Source organism: Octopus sinensis, linkage group LG11, assembly GCF_006345805.1.
Source record: "Octopus sinensis linkage group LG11, ASM634580v1, whole genome shotgun sequence".
NCBI classification, from domain to species: domain Eukaryota; kingdom Metazoa; phylum Mollusca; class Cephalopoda; order Octopoda; family Octopodidae; genus Octopus; species Octopus sinensis.
In genome coordinates this window covers 10195861-10213186 of record NC_043007.1, presented here as the reverse complement: position 1 = coordinate 10213186, position 17326 = coordinate 10195861, and the positions used below count along the sequence as shown (strand labels likewise).

At 39.9% G+C, this 17326-nt stretch overlaps 1 protein-coding gene and 1 long non-coding RNA gene across 2 annotated transcripts; one reads left to right on the top strand and one right to left on the bottom strand.

The window, feature by feature from the left end:
• Positions 1-1412: 1412 nt before the first annotated feature.
• LOC115217080 (NADH dehydrogenase [ubiquinone] 1 beta subcomplex subunit 11, mitochondrial) lies at positions 1413-17319 on the bottom strand. The gene is made up of 3 exons (XM_029786671.2): positions 17077-17319; positions 7582-7715; positions 1413-1717 (listed from the first exon to the last, which is right to left on the bottom strand). Exons 1-3 carry the CDS (start codon positions 17287-17289, stop codon positions 1570-1572), a joined length of 495 nt encoding a protein of 164 aa, XP_029642531.1. The 5' UTR covers positions 17290-17319; the 3' UTR covers positions 1413-1569.
• Positions 5028-10772, top strand: LOC118765313. Its single transcript, XR_005001150.1, has 3 exons — positions 5028-5434; positions 9567-9573; positions 10762-10772. It is a non-coding gene; the product is annotated as an uncharacterized LOC118765313 (long non-coding RNA).
• Positions 17320-17326: the final 7 nt, after the last annotated feature.

Sequence of the window (17326 nt, the reverse complement as noted above, 5' to 3'; positions counted from 1 at the left end):
GTAGATTTTTGCCATGATGTAATATAGGATTATTCTTTTGTTTCAGTCATTTGACTGCGACCATGCTGCAGCACTGCCTTATAGGGCTTTAGTCGAACAAATCGACCCCAAGACTTTTTTTAAAGCCTAGTGTTTATTCTATTGGTCTCATTTTGCCGAACCGCTAGTTTATGGGGATGTAAACAAACCAACATCAGTTGTCAAGTAGTGATGGAGTTGGACAAACACAAGCATACACATACACACACACATATATATATATACATAATATATATACGACGGGCTTCTTTTAGTTTCTGTCTACCAGAGCCACTCTCAAGGCTTTGGTCAGCCCAAGGTTATAGTAGAAGACACTTACCCAAGATGCCACGCAATGGGGACTTAACCCAGAACCATGTAAATGGGAAGTAAGCTTCTTACCACATAGCCAAAATACTACCGAAACAGCTGTAGTGAATTTTGAAACTTATGTTCTCCTTTTATACATACGTAACACTTGGAACCATCCCCGAGTTGGATCTACAGTTTGATTTGTATTGAGTACCTGTGTATATACGCACCTGTCTATGTGTATTTATATATGTAGATATATGTGTGAGTGTATATGTGCATACATACAGCATACAACCAACAAACAAACAATTTTAAGTTGCTCCAAAGTATTATAAGTTCAGTACCTGGCCTATCCTGGTGTCCAGTATGTTGAAGTACCTTGATTCGAATGAATCCTGCAACTGACCTTTATATATAAATGCATGTATATGTATGTATATATAATTAGTGCTTTATTATATATATGATTCACTTAATGCAAAAATTTTCACCTGTGATGTAATAATGGTCACAATTCTTTAACAACTTTGCATTATCCTGCTTCACACAAACACTTATTACTTTGGGTAACTTTAGTGGAGTTTCACCCTCGCCCACTCTGAAGCAAGCATTTGGGCCTCATTTTTGGTTTGAGGATACCTTCCACCCTAATCCCACCAATAGTCTTGAGGGCTTGTAGCAAGACAGACACTAGCTCTTCCCCTGATTAAACATATATCTGTGTAGAAGTATATGTTTGTGTGTGTATGCCTGTCTAATGTGTGTGCGTGTGTATAAAATATTCAATACTTAACGTCCATTTTAACATGCTTGCATGGATGGATGGATAGAATTTGTTGAGGTAGATTTTCTACAGCCTGATGTCCTTCCTCACATGAAGTCAAAGCAATGAGACAATAACACACACACATTCACAGGTAGATATTCCAATGATTCTGCAAATTTGCCACTTTATTTTAAGAGAACATAATGGAAAAAAATATAGAAAATGAACAATGCAGTAGATTTTTAAAGATTTTTAGTTTATTTGAAAGAAAAAAAAACTATATATAAAAAAAAAAATTCTTTTGAATCTTCAAAAAAAATAAACAAAAAAACACAACGTTCCAGCTAACATGTCTGACATCGCTTACACAGTCTTAACTAATCCTGAGAGTAAAGGGACATTCTGTCACCACATATATGTCTATACTCTCTCGTTCCTTCATCATTTATGTCTCCTTCAGCTGAACAATGTTAAATTATGATTTCTTGAGTTATTTCATCATCTGGCGGCAGTTCTATACTTTCAGGTGGTAAGAGGTCAGGTGATATTAAATCAAGACCATCACGTTCCCTGCGATCTAGCTCCAGGTAAGCTTCTCGTAGAGACCATTCTGTCAACCTAGGTAAATAGACAAAACACGACATTATAGAATGAAGAGAGATGAAGGGAGGGGGTTAAACTGGAACTGAAGGTGGAAGAGAGAATCAAGTGCACTGGTGACAGAGCAAGAGAGGAAAGAGAAGGGTGAAAGGTATAGAATCCAGGAGAGCCAAAATACTACCGAAACAGCTGTAGTGAATTTTGAAACTTTTCTCCTTTTAAACATATGTAACACTTGGAACCATCCCGAGTTAGATTTACAGTTTGTATTGTATTGAGTACCTGTGTAGATATGCACCTGTCTATGTGTATTTATATATACAGATATATGTGTGAGTGTATATTTGCATACATACAGCATACAACCAAGACAAGAGGAGAGAAGAGTAAATGAAAAACAAAAGAGAATTCATTTAAAATTAGAGGTAACAGTCATTTAGTACATATTTTATAGCTTACACAGTAAAAGAATCTTTTGTAGGGGCCCCTAAGACTGGTAGAGGAAGGGAAGAGTTTTTGTTTCTTTGCTGGTGGCAATACCAGTGCCGGTGTGGCACGTAAAAGAACCATCCGAACGTGGCCATTGCCAGCACCACCCCGACTAGCCTCCGTGCCAGTGGCACCTAAAAAGCACCAGCCAATCATGGCTGTTGCCAGCCTTTCCTGGCACCATGCCGGTGGCACATAAAAAGCACCCACTACACTCACGGAGTGGTTGGCGTTAGGAAGGGCATCCAGCTGTAGAAGCACTGCCAGATCAGACTGGGCCTGGTGCAGCCTCCTGGCTTCCCAGACCCCAGTCGAACCGTCCAACCCATGCTAGCATGGAGAGCAGACGTTAAACGATGAACGATGATGACTCTCAACAAGCCAGAAGATGGTGTCCAACCAGATGATGTATTAAGTTTTGTTTCTTTTAACCCTTTGGCGTTTAATCTGGCCATATCTGGCCTAAATATTCTACTTGCTTTATGTTTAACTCTTTATCTAAACAAGCCATATCTGGGCCAAATATTCTTCTTGTTTTGTGTTTATACTAGCCAGATCTGGCTTCTTAGACCTACCCTACAATGTCATTCTGCAAGTAAAGAATACCATCATTGAAATCTTAAAGCTACAAGACAATGCAGGAGTAGGAGTAATTCACAATAATGTAATTGGATGCACAATGGCCCAGTGGTTAGGGCAGTGGACTCACGGCCGTAGGATCGTGGTTTCGATTCCCAGACCGAGCGTTGTGTTTATTGAGCGAAAACACCTAAAGCTCCATGAGGCTCCGGTAGGGGGGGGGGGGTGGCGATCCCTGCTGTACTCTTTCGCTGCAACTTTCTCTCACTCTTTCTTCTGTTGGCCTGCTCGCTTAGCCAGTGAGGTGGTGTCATTTGAAAGCTAAAACAATGTGAAGCGCATTGTGACCAGCGATGTGTAGCAACATCTGATAGCCTGGTTGGTCACGGTGATAAGCATTACATTTGATAAGGGTAATCTGAATGCTAAAGGGTTAAGCTAATCAGATCAGGCCCCTCACACCTATCCTACAATACCATCTTAAAAATAAACAATCACATCATTGAAATCTCAAAGCTATGACATAACACATGATTAATTTAGAATATTAATAAATAAGCTTTTCACGGAACAGATTAATCTGAATGCTTAAGGGTTAAGGACTCCATCTTAAGGAGAAGGCTACCACAAGGGCCAGGCCTTGTTGCAATGTGGTAACCTGTGCCTCAATAACCTTGAGAACTATGTCAGCAGCAGAGTGCAAGTTCCTAGTAGGGCTCCTCATGCTGGACAGGTCCTAAGATAGAGGCCAGACTAATTAGGACCAAATCTTCCCTGAGGTAAAAAGAGGTTTGTGTAGGTCAGTAATTCTCAAAATGGGTCCATGCAACCCCTGGGGGTACACACAAGCAAAATAATAAATTGGGGACCCACAATAGTAGTTTAAGGGTCCATGAAAATAATCTTGAAGTAGATATGTCTATTGTAAGAAACTGGCTTGGTTTCTTTATCTATCATTTTACATGGTTCAACCTATACAAGTTAATTTGGGAGAAACAAAATAGGAATTTCAAAAGAAGTATCTATAAAACTAGTCTTTAAACATTGAATGGCTATGTGGGTCCGCTAGAGTAAAAGAGTAATGAAAGGGGTCTGTAGATAAAAAAAAAAGTGGTTGAGAACCCCTGGTAGAGGACCTGAAGCTTGCTTGTTCTAGGTTCAGTTCCACTGTGTGACACTTTGGGTAAGGGTCTTCTACTATAGCCTTGGCCTGACCAATGCCTTGTAAGTGGATTTGAAGGACAGAAACTGTATATATGTATATATTAATGTATCTCATTGTGTCTGTTTGTCCTACCACCATAGCTTGACAACTGATGTTGATGCGTTTATGTCCCTGTAACTTAGCGGCTCAGCAAAATGTAACTGATAGAATAAGTACAAGGCTGACAAAGAATATGTCCTGAGGTCGATTTGTTTGACTAAAACCCTCTAAGGTGTTGCTCCAGCAAGGCCATAGTCAAAGGACCGAAACAAGTAAAAGAATAAAAGATCAGTGACAATTTGAAACCAACCAGAGCTGGGGAAGAAGGGCTTTGTATACAGGATGAAACAGAAAGGACAGTCACAGAGTCAGGAACAGTGGAGAGATGTCATTGATGGCCTATATTCCATAGGAAGTGAAGGGTCTAAATGAGTAAGTTAAAAGCAGCACCCATGACTCATCGGGACCTCTGAAAGTGATGAAAAGAAAGGAGGGTGTTAACTACAAACTGGAGCAATCACCCAAATGCACACTAAAGTCCACTAAATATGTCCAAAGGTCAGATGGTGGAGTTAAGCCAGGTGATGAATTAAATTTACAACTCAAGAAAAGTAACGGGTCCATCTAACAAGTTTCTAGTTTCCAGCTGCCCACAATGCCCTTGGTCAAACTGAGGCAATAGAAGATACATGTCAAGGGGCCACAGAGTGGAAACAAAGAAACAGGCCCAACATACTACGGAGATCCATGCCTACACTCCAGAGTATGTTAATCTTAATAACTGTTTGTTTAATGCGTCATCAATTCTATTAGGTTGTCCAGGAAGTTTTGAGCATTTTTAATACGCAAAAAGAGATAGAAATAATTGACTTTTAAATAAATTTTATTCAATGAAATAATTTCCATTAATATTAATGACTTTTGCCTATCTATCAGGTAATTTAAATATTCCATCAACAAAATTTGACTGGTTTTTGAAGAAAAGTTATTCAGATGCATTTTCACTCCATCTAAATCATTAAATGTTTTTCCTTGCAATGAGTCCTGTCAAGACAAAAACAAGTGGTAGTCGGATGGCGCAATATCAGGAGAATATGGTGGATGGTATAAGAGATCCCAGCCAAGTTCATGTAACTTTGTTTGGGTAGCCAAAGACACGTTGTCGGGCATTGTCTTGTTGGAACACTACCACTTTCCTATTGACAATCTCTGGTCTCAATTCTTAGATTTTTGGTTCAAATTAGCCAGCTGACAACAGTACACATCAGAATTAATGGTCTGGTTTTGTGGGAGAAGCTCATAATAAATAAAGCCTTTATGATCCCACTAAACACAAAGCATAGCTTTTTTGGCATGGATATTCATCTTTGCTTGCTGTTTTGAGGGATCCTTACTCAAACTCCAGGATCTTTTTCGCATTACGCTTTTGTACACAATCCATTTTCCATCTCCACTCACAAATTGTTCCAAAAAAAATAAATAAATAAAAGGCATGCTTTCATTTTGTTTCAAAAGCATATCACAAATGGAATACCAGTCCAAACCATTCTTTTCTGAGAGTCTGTGAGGGACCCATATCTTATAACAAGAAATGTATCCTAGCTTCACTAGGTATTTATGAGCCGTACTTTTTGAAACATCCAACTCTTCTGCAAGTTCTCTAGTCGTGATATTTGAGTTTCTTTGATTTTTGCCTTCAAAACAGTTTCATCCAATTTTGAAGGTCTTCCACTGCGACTGTCATCCCCAAAGCTAAACTCTCCAGCATTAAATTTTTGCAAGCCACCTTCAAACAGTTGATTCACCTACAGTATCATCACCATAAACTTCACAAATGTTTACACAAATCTTTGCAGCATTTTCTTATTTAAAAAGAAAAGCATTACAACGTGAATATGAAATTTTTGGTCATCCATTTCAAATGTCAAAGGTAACCAGAACTACATGCACTCCTCTCATGTTTATTAATGACTTCAATCTTCCATCGTATCGTAATCAGCTTATTCTTCTTCTCAGCACTGTCCTTTGCATTAACCTTCTTAGGACCCACGGCTAACACAAATCAAAGGGTAACCAGAATGAAAGATAAATCTATTTTTAGTCAACAACAAAGAGATGCACTACCACTTCAAGCAACACTCAAGTTTTAACTGTGTTATGTTTCTGGTGTGCTCAATGAATTGTTCTCTCTCTCTCTCTTTACTCTTTTACTTGTTCCAGTCATTTGACTGTGGCCATGCTGGAGCACCGCCTTTAGTCGAGCAAATCGACCCCGGAACTTATTCTTTGTAAGCCCATCACTTATTCTATCGGTCTCTTTTGCCAAACCGCTAAGTTACGGAGACGTAAACACACCAACATCGGTTGCCAAGCGATGTTGGGGAGACAAACACAGACACACACATACATATATATATATATACATATATACGATGGGCTTCTTTCAGTTTCCGTCTACCAAATCCACTCACAAGGCTTCGGACGGCCCGAGGCTATAGTAGAAGACACTTGCCCAAGGTGCCACGCAGTGGGATTGAACCCGGAACCATGTGGTTCGTAAGCAAGCTACTTACCACACAGCCACTCCTGTTAAAAGATTTGGCTTAAAAACACTCAGAACTTTCTGGACAACCTAATAAATGTTTTGTTAGACTGTTGTGTGTAAGAATGTGAGTTTATGTGTTGTCGTCATCATCATCATCATCAGCATCATTTAGCTTTCACTTGTGAAGGTTTGTGGCTTAGTGGTTAGGATATGGGACTCGTAATCAATTCCTAGACCTGGTGACATATTGTCTTCTTGAGCAAAACACTATTTCACATTGCCCCAGTCCAGTCAGCTGGCAAAAATGAGTAATCCTGCAATGGACTGGCATCCCGTGCAGTGAGGAATATACAAGGGGGTGCTGATAATTTCCTGGTTTTAAGGGTATTGCAAAAGGCCAGGTTGGAGGCCCAACCTTCTGAGTTCTTTTACAGGGATTAGAAGGACCACTGCAATGAGTATGTGAATCTGAGAGGGGAATATGCTGAGTAAAATTATAACTGATCCGCCTGTATTTTCTTTTAACCCAAAGCTACGAACTATTCAGCAGCCCCTTGTATATGCCACAGAAACTGGGAAACCAGCCCTATAACTCAGGATCATTTAACATTCATTTTTCTATGCATGCATGGATCAGATGGAATTTGTTGAAGCACCTTTTCTATTGCCAACCCTCACCTGTTTCCAAATGAAATAAAACTGGACCATGGCCAGACAGGATTTTAATGGAAGACTAGAAATTAACAACATCACCTGTATGACAGTGATAATCATTTACAACCATCACATGATGTCAGGACAAGGGCATGCACAAACACACACACACACCTATACACAATGGGCTTCTTTCAGTTTCTGTCCACCAAATCCACTCACAAGGTTTTGGCTGGCCTGGGGCTATAGTAGAAGACACTTGCCTCTAAGATGCCACACACTGGGATTGAACCCCAGATGACATGGTTGGGAAGCAAATAGTAGAGCTACTGAGACCACAAAGATTATAGAAACAAAGGTCAAAAATAAAAGCATAAAAAAATAAAAGATAAATTGAAAAATTAGAAATACCTCCGATCAGGTAGATATGCTAGCAAAAAGGTTCCGCCCACAAGACATAGCGTTATTGAGAGAAACATGGTCATGTTGTGGATAAAACGATCCAGGTCTTTATCAACAAAATCATAACCATAGGTAATCCAGTTCTGAAAATATAAACAAAATTTTGTTACTTTTAAGTAAAACATTTTAGTAAAACATTGTTTGCAAAAATGTCTGAATTGTCATCATTGCCATTGTTGTCGTCATTTTAAAATCTACTTTCCAATGTCTGCATGGAGCAGATGGAATTTACTGAAACATTTTCTAAAGCCTTCCTGTTGTCAGCTGGCTTACTCTTTTCTCTTTTACTCTTACTTGTTTCAGTCATTTGACTGCGGCCATGCTGGAGCACCACCTTTAGTCGAGCAAATCGACTCCGGGACTTATTCTTTGTAAGCCCAGTACTTATTCTATCGGTCTCTTTTGCCGAACCGCTAAGTGATGGGGACGTAAACACACCAGCATCGGTGGTCAAGCAATGCTAGGGGGACAAACACAAACACACACATACATATATATACGACAGGCTTCTTTCAGTTTCCGTCTACCAAATCCACTCACAAGGCATTGGTCGGCCCGAGGCTATAGCAGAAGACACTTGCCCAAGATGCCACGCAGTGGGACTGAACCCAGAACCATGTGGATGGTTAGCAAGCTACTTACCACACAGCCACTCCTGCGCCTATAACATTGCTTAGTAACATTTCTTCCAGTTTTGTGTTCCAAGTTCAAATTTCACTGAGGTTGACTTTGCCCTTTATCCTTTCGGGTTTCATAAGATGAAATAATCGATGTAGTCGATTAACCGCACCCCACAAAATTTCAGGCATCGCGAGTGAGTGTATGTGTGTGTGTGCGTCTGAGTTTGTCCTTGACCCACCACCACCAGGCAACCGGCATAAGTTTGTTTACGTCCCTGTAATTTAGCTGCTCAGCAAAAGAGATGGATCTTTTCAGTCTGAACAGCAGTTTTTAACATAATTTCTTGGTAACTAAAAAATTTTAAAATTCGTATACTGGCAGAATGTGTTTATAAAACATTTTTTTCTCTTGGCTTTATTGAGAAAATTCTAGAGTTTGTAAGATATTTGTTGTTGTTTTTCTTCAATTTCTGCTATTTCAACCAATGGACGTTATTGAGGTGAAAACATTGTGTCGTATGAATATGTCCCTCGTTTAAGAAACAGATTGGGTTTATTTACATTTGTGAAGAAAAAAAGATACCCTTCCCCCCACTCCTCACCTTAACCCTAAAAGAGATTGAAATGCAATAGATCGATACTAGGGTCATAATTATGGGTGGCAATTTCATGACACCGCTAGAAAAAACTGCCGTTCAAACCGAAAAGATCCTAAGAGACGAACAGAATAATTACCAGGCTTACAAAAGTAACTGCTGGCGTAGATTCGTTCGACTAAATCATTCAAGGCGGTGCCCCAGCATGACCGTAGTCCAATGAGTGAAACAGATAAAAAGAGATATATACGACAGGCTTCCCCACAGTCTCTGTCTACTAAATCCGGTCAGAAGTTATAACGGTGAGAATGAACGCCTTCTTCCTTCTTTTTTAAACTCTGCGTATTTTATAAGGTCGGCTGGTTCTTTAAATTCAGTGTTGGAACAAACATTTTACATTTGGATGATCTACTCCACTCGGAAACAGCACTAAACAAAAAAAATTCAAACTTTGGAATAAGAGAGACAGGTAGATATAAAGACGGAGAAATAACAGCATGTGATAAAAGAAGGAAGGAAAGTGCGTGTTGAACACATTTACATTAATAATCCAGGGGAGGCAACTCTGCATAACTATATATAGTGCATATTCCTTAAGACCTAGTGAGCTTCCCTGAACCAGAAGGATGACAACCGCTGAAGTTATCGTAATTTGATGGTATAAAAAAAAACAAAAACGCACGAGTAATTTCAGAAGCGCATGTTCAGGAGGGGGTAGTTTTTTTGTCCATTAAAATTTATGGAAGGCTCAACTTGACACAAAGGGCTCAGTATGATTTGAAATATTTTGTGGGGGGGAAAAAAAAAAGTGAATTTTTACATGACATGCTATCAAATACGATAAAAGAAGTACTTACAAAATGAGATTTACTGATAAGCTACATGTCTATGTAGGAAATTTTTAGAATAAGAGTTGGAAATAAAACGATGTAAAATACATCGCAAACACGCACAAAAATCCCACCGGAATTCGAGACAGTCTTAACACGGTCGTTTCGATGAAATGCCACCGAAATCGACAGCCTTTCATCCAAAGTCTAGATCAAGTACTCAAGTTGATCTAATCGACTGTGTGTGTGTCCCCCCCCCCTTTCTGTTCCCTCCATGCCCCGCAACGACGTGTCCATGTATCTACGTTAGTATACACAGTAGAACCTTTCAGAACGAGTGCCCCATTGTACGAGTAATTTGCGGTACGTGCCAGGTCTCGTGCGAATTTTTGTACGAGTGAGTTTCATACAAGCAATCACTAGTCAGCGCTGAACTCGCCCAGTTCACGTGCTTATTTCGTTGCGGCAGCATCCCTGTTGTATTCTCCTAGTGTTTTTGTTTTAATGTTTGTACAGTTTTTGCTATAGCCGTGAGTCCTAAGAAGGCTAATGCAAAGGACAGTGCTGAGAAGAAGAATAAGCTGATTACGATACAAATGAAGATAAAAAATCTCTCTATATATAAACGGCAGTTTGTCTGTGCGTGTTTCTGTGTGTCTGTTTTCTCGTACCCTCACCCTGACCACGGCTTTCAACCGATTCTGATGAAACTTGACACACACATAGCCCAATGTCATAATTCAAAACTAACGCAGCGAAAATTTTGAAAAGTTCCCCCAGTTCTGAAAAAAATCGATAAATTCGACATGGGGTCGAGAATCAGAAACACAAACCACAGACTGTCATGGGGACGCAACTCCACCTTTTTTAAATCTCAAAAAAAAATTTACCATCATTTTTTTCCATTTTTTTGCTATTTTTTTGGCTATAACTCTCTAAAAATGCTTTATAGTTATTTCCCTTACAAACTTGAGCAACGCCGGGCGATACTGCTAGTCATTGATAAACATGAGAGGAGTGCATGTAGGGGATATAGCACGTTAATACAACCAAAACACGTCGACGATCAGCACCATCCTGAAGAAAAAGGACAAGATCAAGGCCGTTACAACAGCAAATGGTGTCTCCAGGCTCTCCAAGCAAAGCACATCTGTCCAAGAAGAGGTGGAAAAAAATCGCTTCTTCTGTGGATCAACGAGAAGTAACTCGAAGGGGGGTACGATTACGGAGACCATCATCGGTGAGAAGGCACGAGCGCTGTATTGGGATCTCTTGAAGCAGAACCCCTGGAACATCGAGGGAGGAAACATCAGCAGACGCATTTTAAAGTCAGTCGCGGCTGGTTCGATAATTTCAGGAAGAGGACTGGCGTTCATGGTGTCATCAAGTATGGAGAAGCTGCAAGTTCCGACACAAATGCAGCTGAGGATTTCGAACATGAATTACGCAGCTCATCGCAGCCGAGGAGTACATCGCACAACAGGTATTCAACTGTGATGAACCTGGCGTTTGTGGGGTGGGGTGCCCAGAAGAACCTGACTGCAAAGGAGAAGAAAATACCAGGCCACAAGCCTATGAAAGATAATTACATTCGGTACTACTTAAGAAGAGTGGTCCCGGTGCGCGCAAGCTAGTCGTGACGAGTCGATCCTACAACAACTACCTAGCAAAGTAAATAAAACACAAAATAAATAATTTTTTTTACACAAAGTAAATAATTTTTTTTAAAACGAAGTAAATAAAACACAAAAACACAAAGTAAGGATCGACTAGTCACGACTAGCTAGCGCGGATGCGCGATTAAGCGAGTGCGCGCACCGAGACCACTCTTCTTAAGTAGTACCGGCTAATTCTTGGTGCCAATGCGAGTAGAGACTTGAGGATTTAAGCCGCTCCTTGTCTACCATTCCGAAAACCCACGAACATTCACGTCGCACAAAATCCTGAAGAAGAAGCTGCAGGTCATGGGGGGGGGTAAACGTTAAAGCCTAGGTCATCAGGCAATTCTTCACCGAGTGGGTCAACCTTATCTTCGGACTAGAAGTGGAAAAAGTACCTTCTGGAGAACAATTTTCCTCTCAAGGCCCTCCTCATCCTCAACAATGCTCCTCGAAGAGGATAAATCCTGGACGAATTTAGATTCACAAAAGTTTTATACCTTTCATGCAAAACACCACCCCTATCTTGCAGCCCGTGGACCAACTTGTGATTTCTAATTTTAAGAAATTGTACACCAAACACCCAAAATACAAATCTTACCCTTCGTGAGTTTTGGAAGAGAACTACAACATTGCTAACTGCCAGAAAATCACCAATATGGCCTGGCACTCAGAGAAGCTGACGACAGATGAACCCCTGCAGCTTCAGAAGCAGCAGTATTCGGATGCGGTGGAAGAGACTGAGTCTCTGGAGGAGGAGAGTGTAGCGAAGAAGGCTACCTCTACGAGTGACAAAGGCAGTATGTTTCTGAATTTGTAGAAAAAAAAAAAATCACCCCGAAAAAGTATCTAAGGTCGTGCAGTCGCTTTATTTAATGACTCTGCTCTGGCGCATTTTCGTAACATTTTGACAGGCAGGAAAAAGCAGACTTCTCTTGATGCGTTTCTAATGAAACGACCTGTAAGTGAAGAAAGTGTATCCAAAAAGCCTAAATTAAACGAAGTGAGACAGAAAACGGATCTTTTCGGTTTGAACGGCAGTTTTTTCTAGCGGTGTCATATGAAATTGCTTCCCATAATTCTGACCCTAGTATCGATCTATTGCATTTCAATCTGTTTTAGGGTTAGAAGTGGAGGGAAGGGTATCTTTTTTTCTTCACAAATGTAAATATACCCAATCTGTTTCTTAAACGAGGGACATATTCATACGGCACAGAATGTTTTTTTACGTCAATAGGCGTCAGTGATTGGTTGAAATTGCAGAAACTGAAGAAAAACAACAACAAATATCTTACAAACCATAGAATTTTCTCAATAAAGCCAAGAGAAAAAAGATGTTTTATAAACATATTCTACCAGTATTCGAAGTTTAAAATTTTTTAGTTACCAAGAAATTATGTTAAAAACTGCCATTCAAACCAAAAAGATCCCAGAAAACGCCAGAAACTGTTCTTCCTGGAGTCTTAATGGAAGGAGATTCTCCTTCCAAACAATAATCGGTACTTTTTTGGTTATCTCATGCCTATTGAAAAGGCCAAACGTCAACAATGCGTTTGAAGTACTGAATCAAAAGGATCTCTTTTAATCCAATCTCTTGTCACAGAAACTCAATTTTTTAGTGGGGAGATAACCCAGTTTTTAATGGCAATTTTTAATGGGGGTGAAATAACCAAAACGTACTAACCAGTTTACATATTTCTTTTGCATTCTCTTTTATTATAATAATAATAATAATAATGAAATTAATTGTATACAGTGCTCAGGTGCGCCACAACTTGTCAGAAAGTGCATATAAAGTACATGCAGTAATGTAGAAATGTCTGGAAAGCGAAGAATGTATGAGTCAGATACATGGTTGTGTGTGTATGGAGGGGAGAAAATCAAGTGTAGTGTTGGCGAATCTCAGGAAGCATGGAAGTTTTGAAGGATGCAGTGCTCCGACAACTAACAACTGATGCCGGCAGTTTGTTCCATGCTTCAGCTACTCTCAGCGTGTTTTTATAATTGTCATTTTCCTTTTAACTGCAGCTTTTCTGTTTTAAAATCCATAGAAAAATTATTTATGGATGGGCTGGAAGAGATTAATTATATTTTAATTCATTTCAATGGGGGAAAATTGATTTGTAAAACGAGTAAATCGTCAAACGAGCTCGGCCAAGGAACGAATTAAACTCGTACTGCGAGGTATCACTATTTATTGTTAGTAGAAATGGGTTAGTCGTGCTTAGTTTTCTCCCTTTATCTTCTAATATTGATAGGACATTTACCCATGATAATGAAGTCTTCTTACAGACAGCGTGCTGGCAGATTCGTTAATACGTCTGTTCTTTTGACTTTTAACGTTCTGAGAGGTTAACTTTGCCGGTACTGCTGGCAGAAAGGTTAGCACGCCGGGCGAAATGCTTAGCGGTATTTCGTCTGCCACTACGTTGTGAGTTCAAATTCCGCCGAGGTCGACTTTGCCTTTCATCCTTTCGGGGTCGATAAATTAAGTACCAGTTACGCACTGGGGTCGATGTAATCGACTTAATACCTATGTCTGTCCTTGTTTGTCCCCTCTGTGTTTAGCCCCTTGTGGGTAATAAAGAAATAGGTACTGTTTAAGAAGAGTGGTCCCGGTGCGCGCACTCGCGTATCCGCGCTAGCTAGTCGTGACTAGTCGGGGATCTTTTCTAAAAGATGGACAGAATTTCTACTTAACTAAATAATTTGAAACTTCGTATACTGGTAGAATGTGTCAAAAGAAAACATTAATTTCAATTAGTTTTTTTGAGAAAAATTCTGTCCATCTTTTAGAAAAGATCCCTAGTCGATCCTAAAACGACTACCTAGCAAAGTAAATAAAACACAAAAACACAAAGTAAGGATCGACAAGTCACGACTAGCTAGCGCGGATGCACGAGTGCGCGCACCGGGACCACCAACTTGGCCTTTCATTCCTTCGAAGTCGATAAAATAAAATACCAGCCAATTACTAGAGCCAATGTAATCGACTTGTCCGTTCCTCTGGAAACTGACCTTGAACACTGCAAGGGACCAGCGTGTTGTTCGAGGGGAATATTATGATGTCGGTCACTTATAGGCCTTGGAAACCGAGTAATCGACCGTATAATCCGAGAGCGGATCTTTTCGGTTTGAACGGCAGTTTTTTTTAATAATTTCCACGTAACTAAACCCTTTTAAACTTCGTATACTATTAGAATGTGTTTATAAAACATCTTTTTCTCTTGGCTTTGAGAAAATTCTATGGTTTGTAAGATATTTATTGTTGTTGTTTTTTCTTCAATTTCAACCAATCAATGACATCTATTGAGGTGAAAACATTCTGTGCCGTATGAATATGTCCCTCGTTTAAGAAACAGATTGGGCTTATTTACATTTTTGAAGAAAAAAAGATACCCTTCTCCCCACCCTAACCCTAAAACAGATTGAAATGCAATAGATCGATACTAGGGTCATAATTATGGGTGACAATTTCATATGACACCGCTAAAAAAAACTGCCGTTCAAACCGAAAAGATCCCCTAGGGCTAAGCAAAAACAAAAGCAAGACCCCACAGGGTCCCATGCACCAGCAATAAATTGACAACGAAACCAATTCAATTAGGGACTAAGATAAACGAACAGTACCAAAGCATAAATGTTACAATCGCCTGGATTTCCTTCCACTAGATAATCTGGATTTATTGTGGCGATTTTTAGTTTTAAGTTAATTTATCAAAACTGTTTTTTACGACAAATGTAAACAATAAGTCTACACGGTATGTTTTATTCTCGAACATACTGTACACACAGTTAATAACAGATGGTTATGCCATTTGAACTGTATTTCTATAAAATTTCATTAATATATCTCTTTATTCTTTTACTTGTTTCAGTCATTTGACTGCGGCCATGCTGGAGCACCGCCTTTCTAGTCGAGCAAATCGACCCCAGGACTTATTCTTTGTAAGCCTAGTACTTATTCTATCGGTATCTTTTGCCGAACCGCTAAGTAACGGGGACGTAAACACACCAGCATCGGTTGTCAAGCGATGTTGGGGGGGACAAACATAGACACACAAACACACACATATATATTTATATATATGACAGGCTTCTTTCAGTTTCCGTCTTCCAAATCCACTCACAAGGCTTTGGTCGGCCCGAGGCTATAGCAGAAGACACTTGCCCAAGCTGCCACGCAGTGGGACTGAACCCGGAACCGTGTGGTTGGTAAGCAAGCTACTTACCACACAGCCACTCCTGCGCCTATATATATCCATTTTCCTGAAAGTTATGCGGGGAAAAACGGGTCGTGTGAACTTTCCTATAGTCCTCTCTCCACATCCCCGTGTCGTTTGTTTGCACAAATTTTTGTTTACATTTCGTTTTCTACACATTTTTTTTTTACACCTATTAGTCTGTTTTTTGTTTTTGTTTTGGGGTCCCGGGAGTTTAACTATATATTAACTGTACAGACGTTGGAGAATATAAATTTCTTTATTGCCCACAAGGGGATAAACAGAGAGAGACAAACAGGGACAGACAAACGGATTAAGTCGATTACATCGACCCCAGTGCGAAACTGGTACTTAATTTATCGACTCCAAAAGGATGACAGGCAAAGTCGACCTCGGCGGAATTTGAATTCAGAACGTAACGGCAGACGAAATACCTATTTCTTTACTACCCACAAGGGGCTAAACAGAAAGGGGACAAACAAGGACAGACAAGGGGATTAAGTCGGTTATTTCGACCCCAGTGCGTAACTGGTACTTAATGCATCGACCCCGAAAAGATGAAAAGCAAAGTCGACCTCGGCGGAATTTGAACTCAGAACGTAACGGCAGACGAAATACGGCTATGCATTTTGCCCGGGCGTGCTAACGTTTCAGCCAGCTCACCGCCTTCCAAATAAATGTGCAAATCAAATTGTGTGATTTTGAATGGCTTGTATATGTCTCCAACGATACACTTGTTTCAGATTCAACTCGCTTGCCAGGTATGTACATACCTGAAATTAATATGAGAAGTTTCGAAACCCAACGGTGATGAACTCTCCTGGCATAGATGACAGATTAGGGTTCCGCAATTTCTTGTCGAAGAACCTGCACAGATGATTTGTTTATAGTAATCAAAATGTCACGTACATTAAGCTCACTCACTCCCATCATATCGATATTGCTGGTACAAGTGCTCGATGTGTCACAAACTAAATGACAAAGTGATCGCTCAGCAACGTGAAATGTGTTTTGCTCAAAAACACAACACACCACCCGGTCTAGGAAGCCTAGGGTTAACTAGGATCTTACTTCAATCGCAGGTTAACACTCTAACGTCGAAGACACGCGCTTACTCAAGGGTATTTAGGACGAAAATTACACTGTTTGAAAAACGTTGCTTTTTTCACTAGAATATTAATATTTAATTCGATGAATTAAAACTTATTCGGTAAATGTTCGACAACAAAACAGTCAAACACCTGAGTAAAATATATTCAGAGAGAACCGGTAAGCGATGAATTAAAATATCAGAAATAGCAGCGAAATGCTTCTAGAATACGTCCTACCGTGCTGACTAACAGAAGGACATAATATGTAATTTAGTGCACGACATACGAAAAGATAGACGTTCGTGGCTAGGAATGTCTTTGATAGGGGGTCTGTAGGATCAAGGCTGACCTGGGTATTAAACAACAACCATAGATACGCTTAATGCATCATTGTAAACATTGGCAAGGACAAAACTCATTTCTTACCTTGTCGTCGCTTTCATCAATATTTTCGAAATGTTTCTCAAGTCCCTTAATTTCAGGAGTTTTTTCTCTTATCATGGGATCCAAAGATGTAATAACATCTTTATTTTTAGGGGACGTCGATATAAACGCTGCTGACAAGGGAAGCCGATGACCCGAGCGTATTTTACTTAGAGGTCGAATCAACCTCGTCGAATAACGTAACAATGCCGCCATGCTTCTCTTGCTCAACGAACTTCACGCTCACAACGAG

What these genes read in the sequence shown, in the direction of transcription:
- LOC115217080 (XM_029786671.2), bottom strand. Translation starts at nt 17,289, where the DNA reads ATGGCGGCATTGTTACGTTATTCGACGAGGTTGATTCGACCTCTAAGT. An exon ending in TTGATGAAAGCGACGACAAG is followed by an intron (nt 7,716 to 17,076) that starts GTAAGAAATGAG and finishes TTATATTTTCAG; the next exon opens with AACTGGATTACCTATGGTTA. An exon ending in GCATATCTACCTGATCGGAG is followed by an intron (nt 1,718 to 7,581) that starts GTATTTCTAATT and finishes CTATTTACCTAG; the next exon opens with GTTGACAGAATGGTCTCTAC.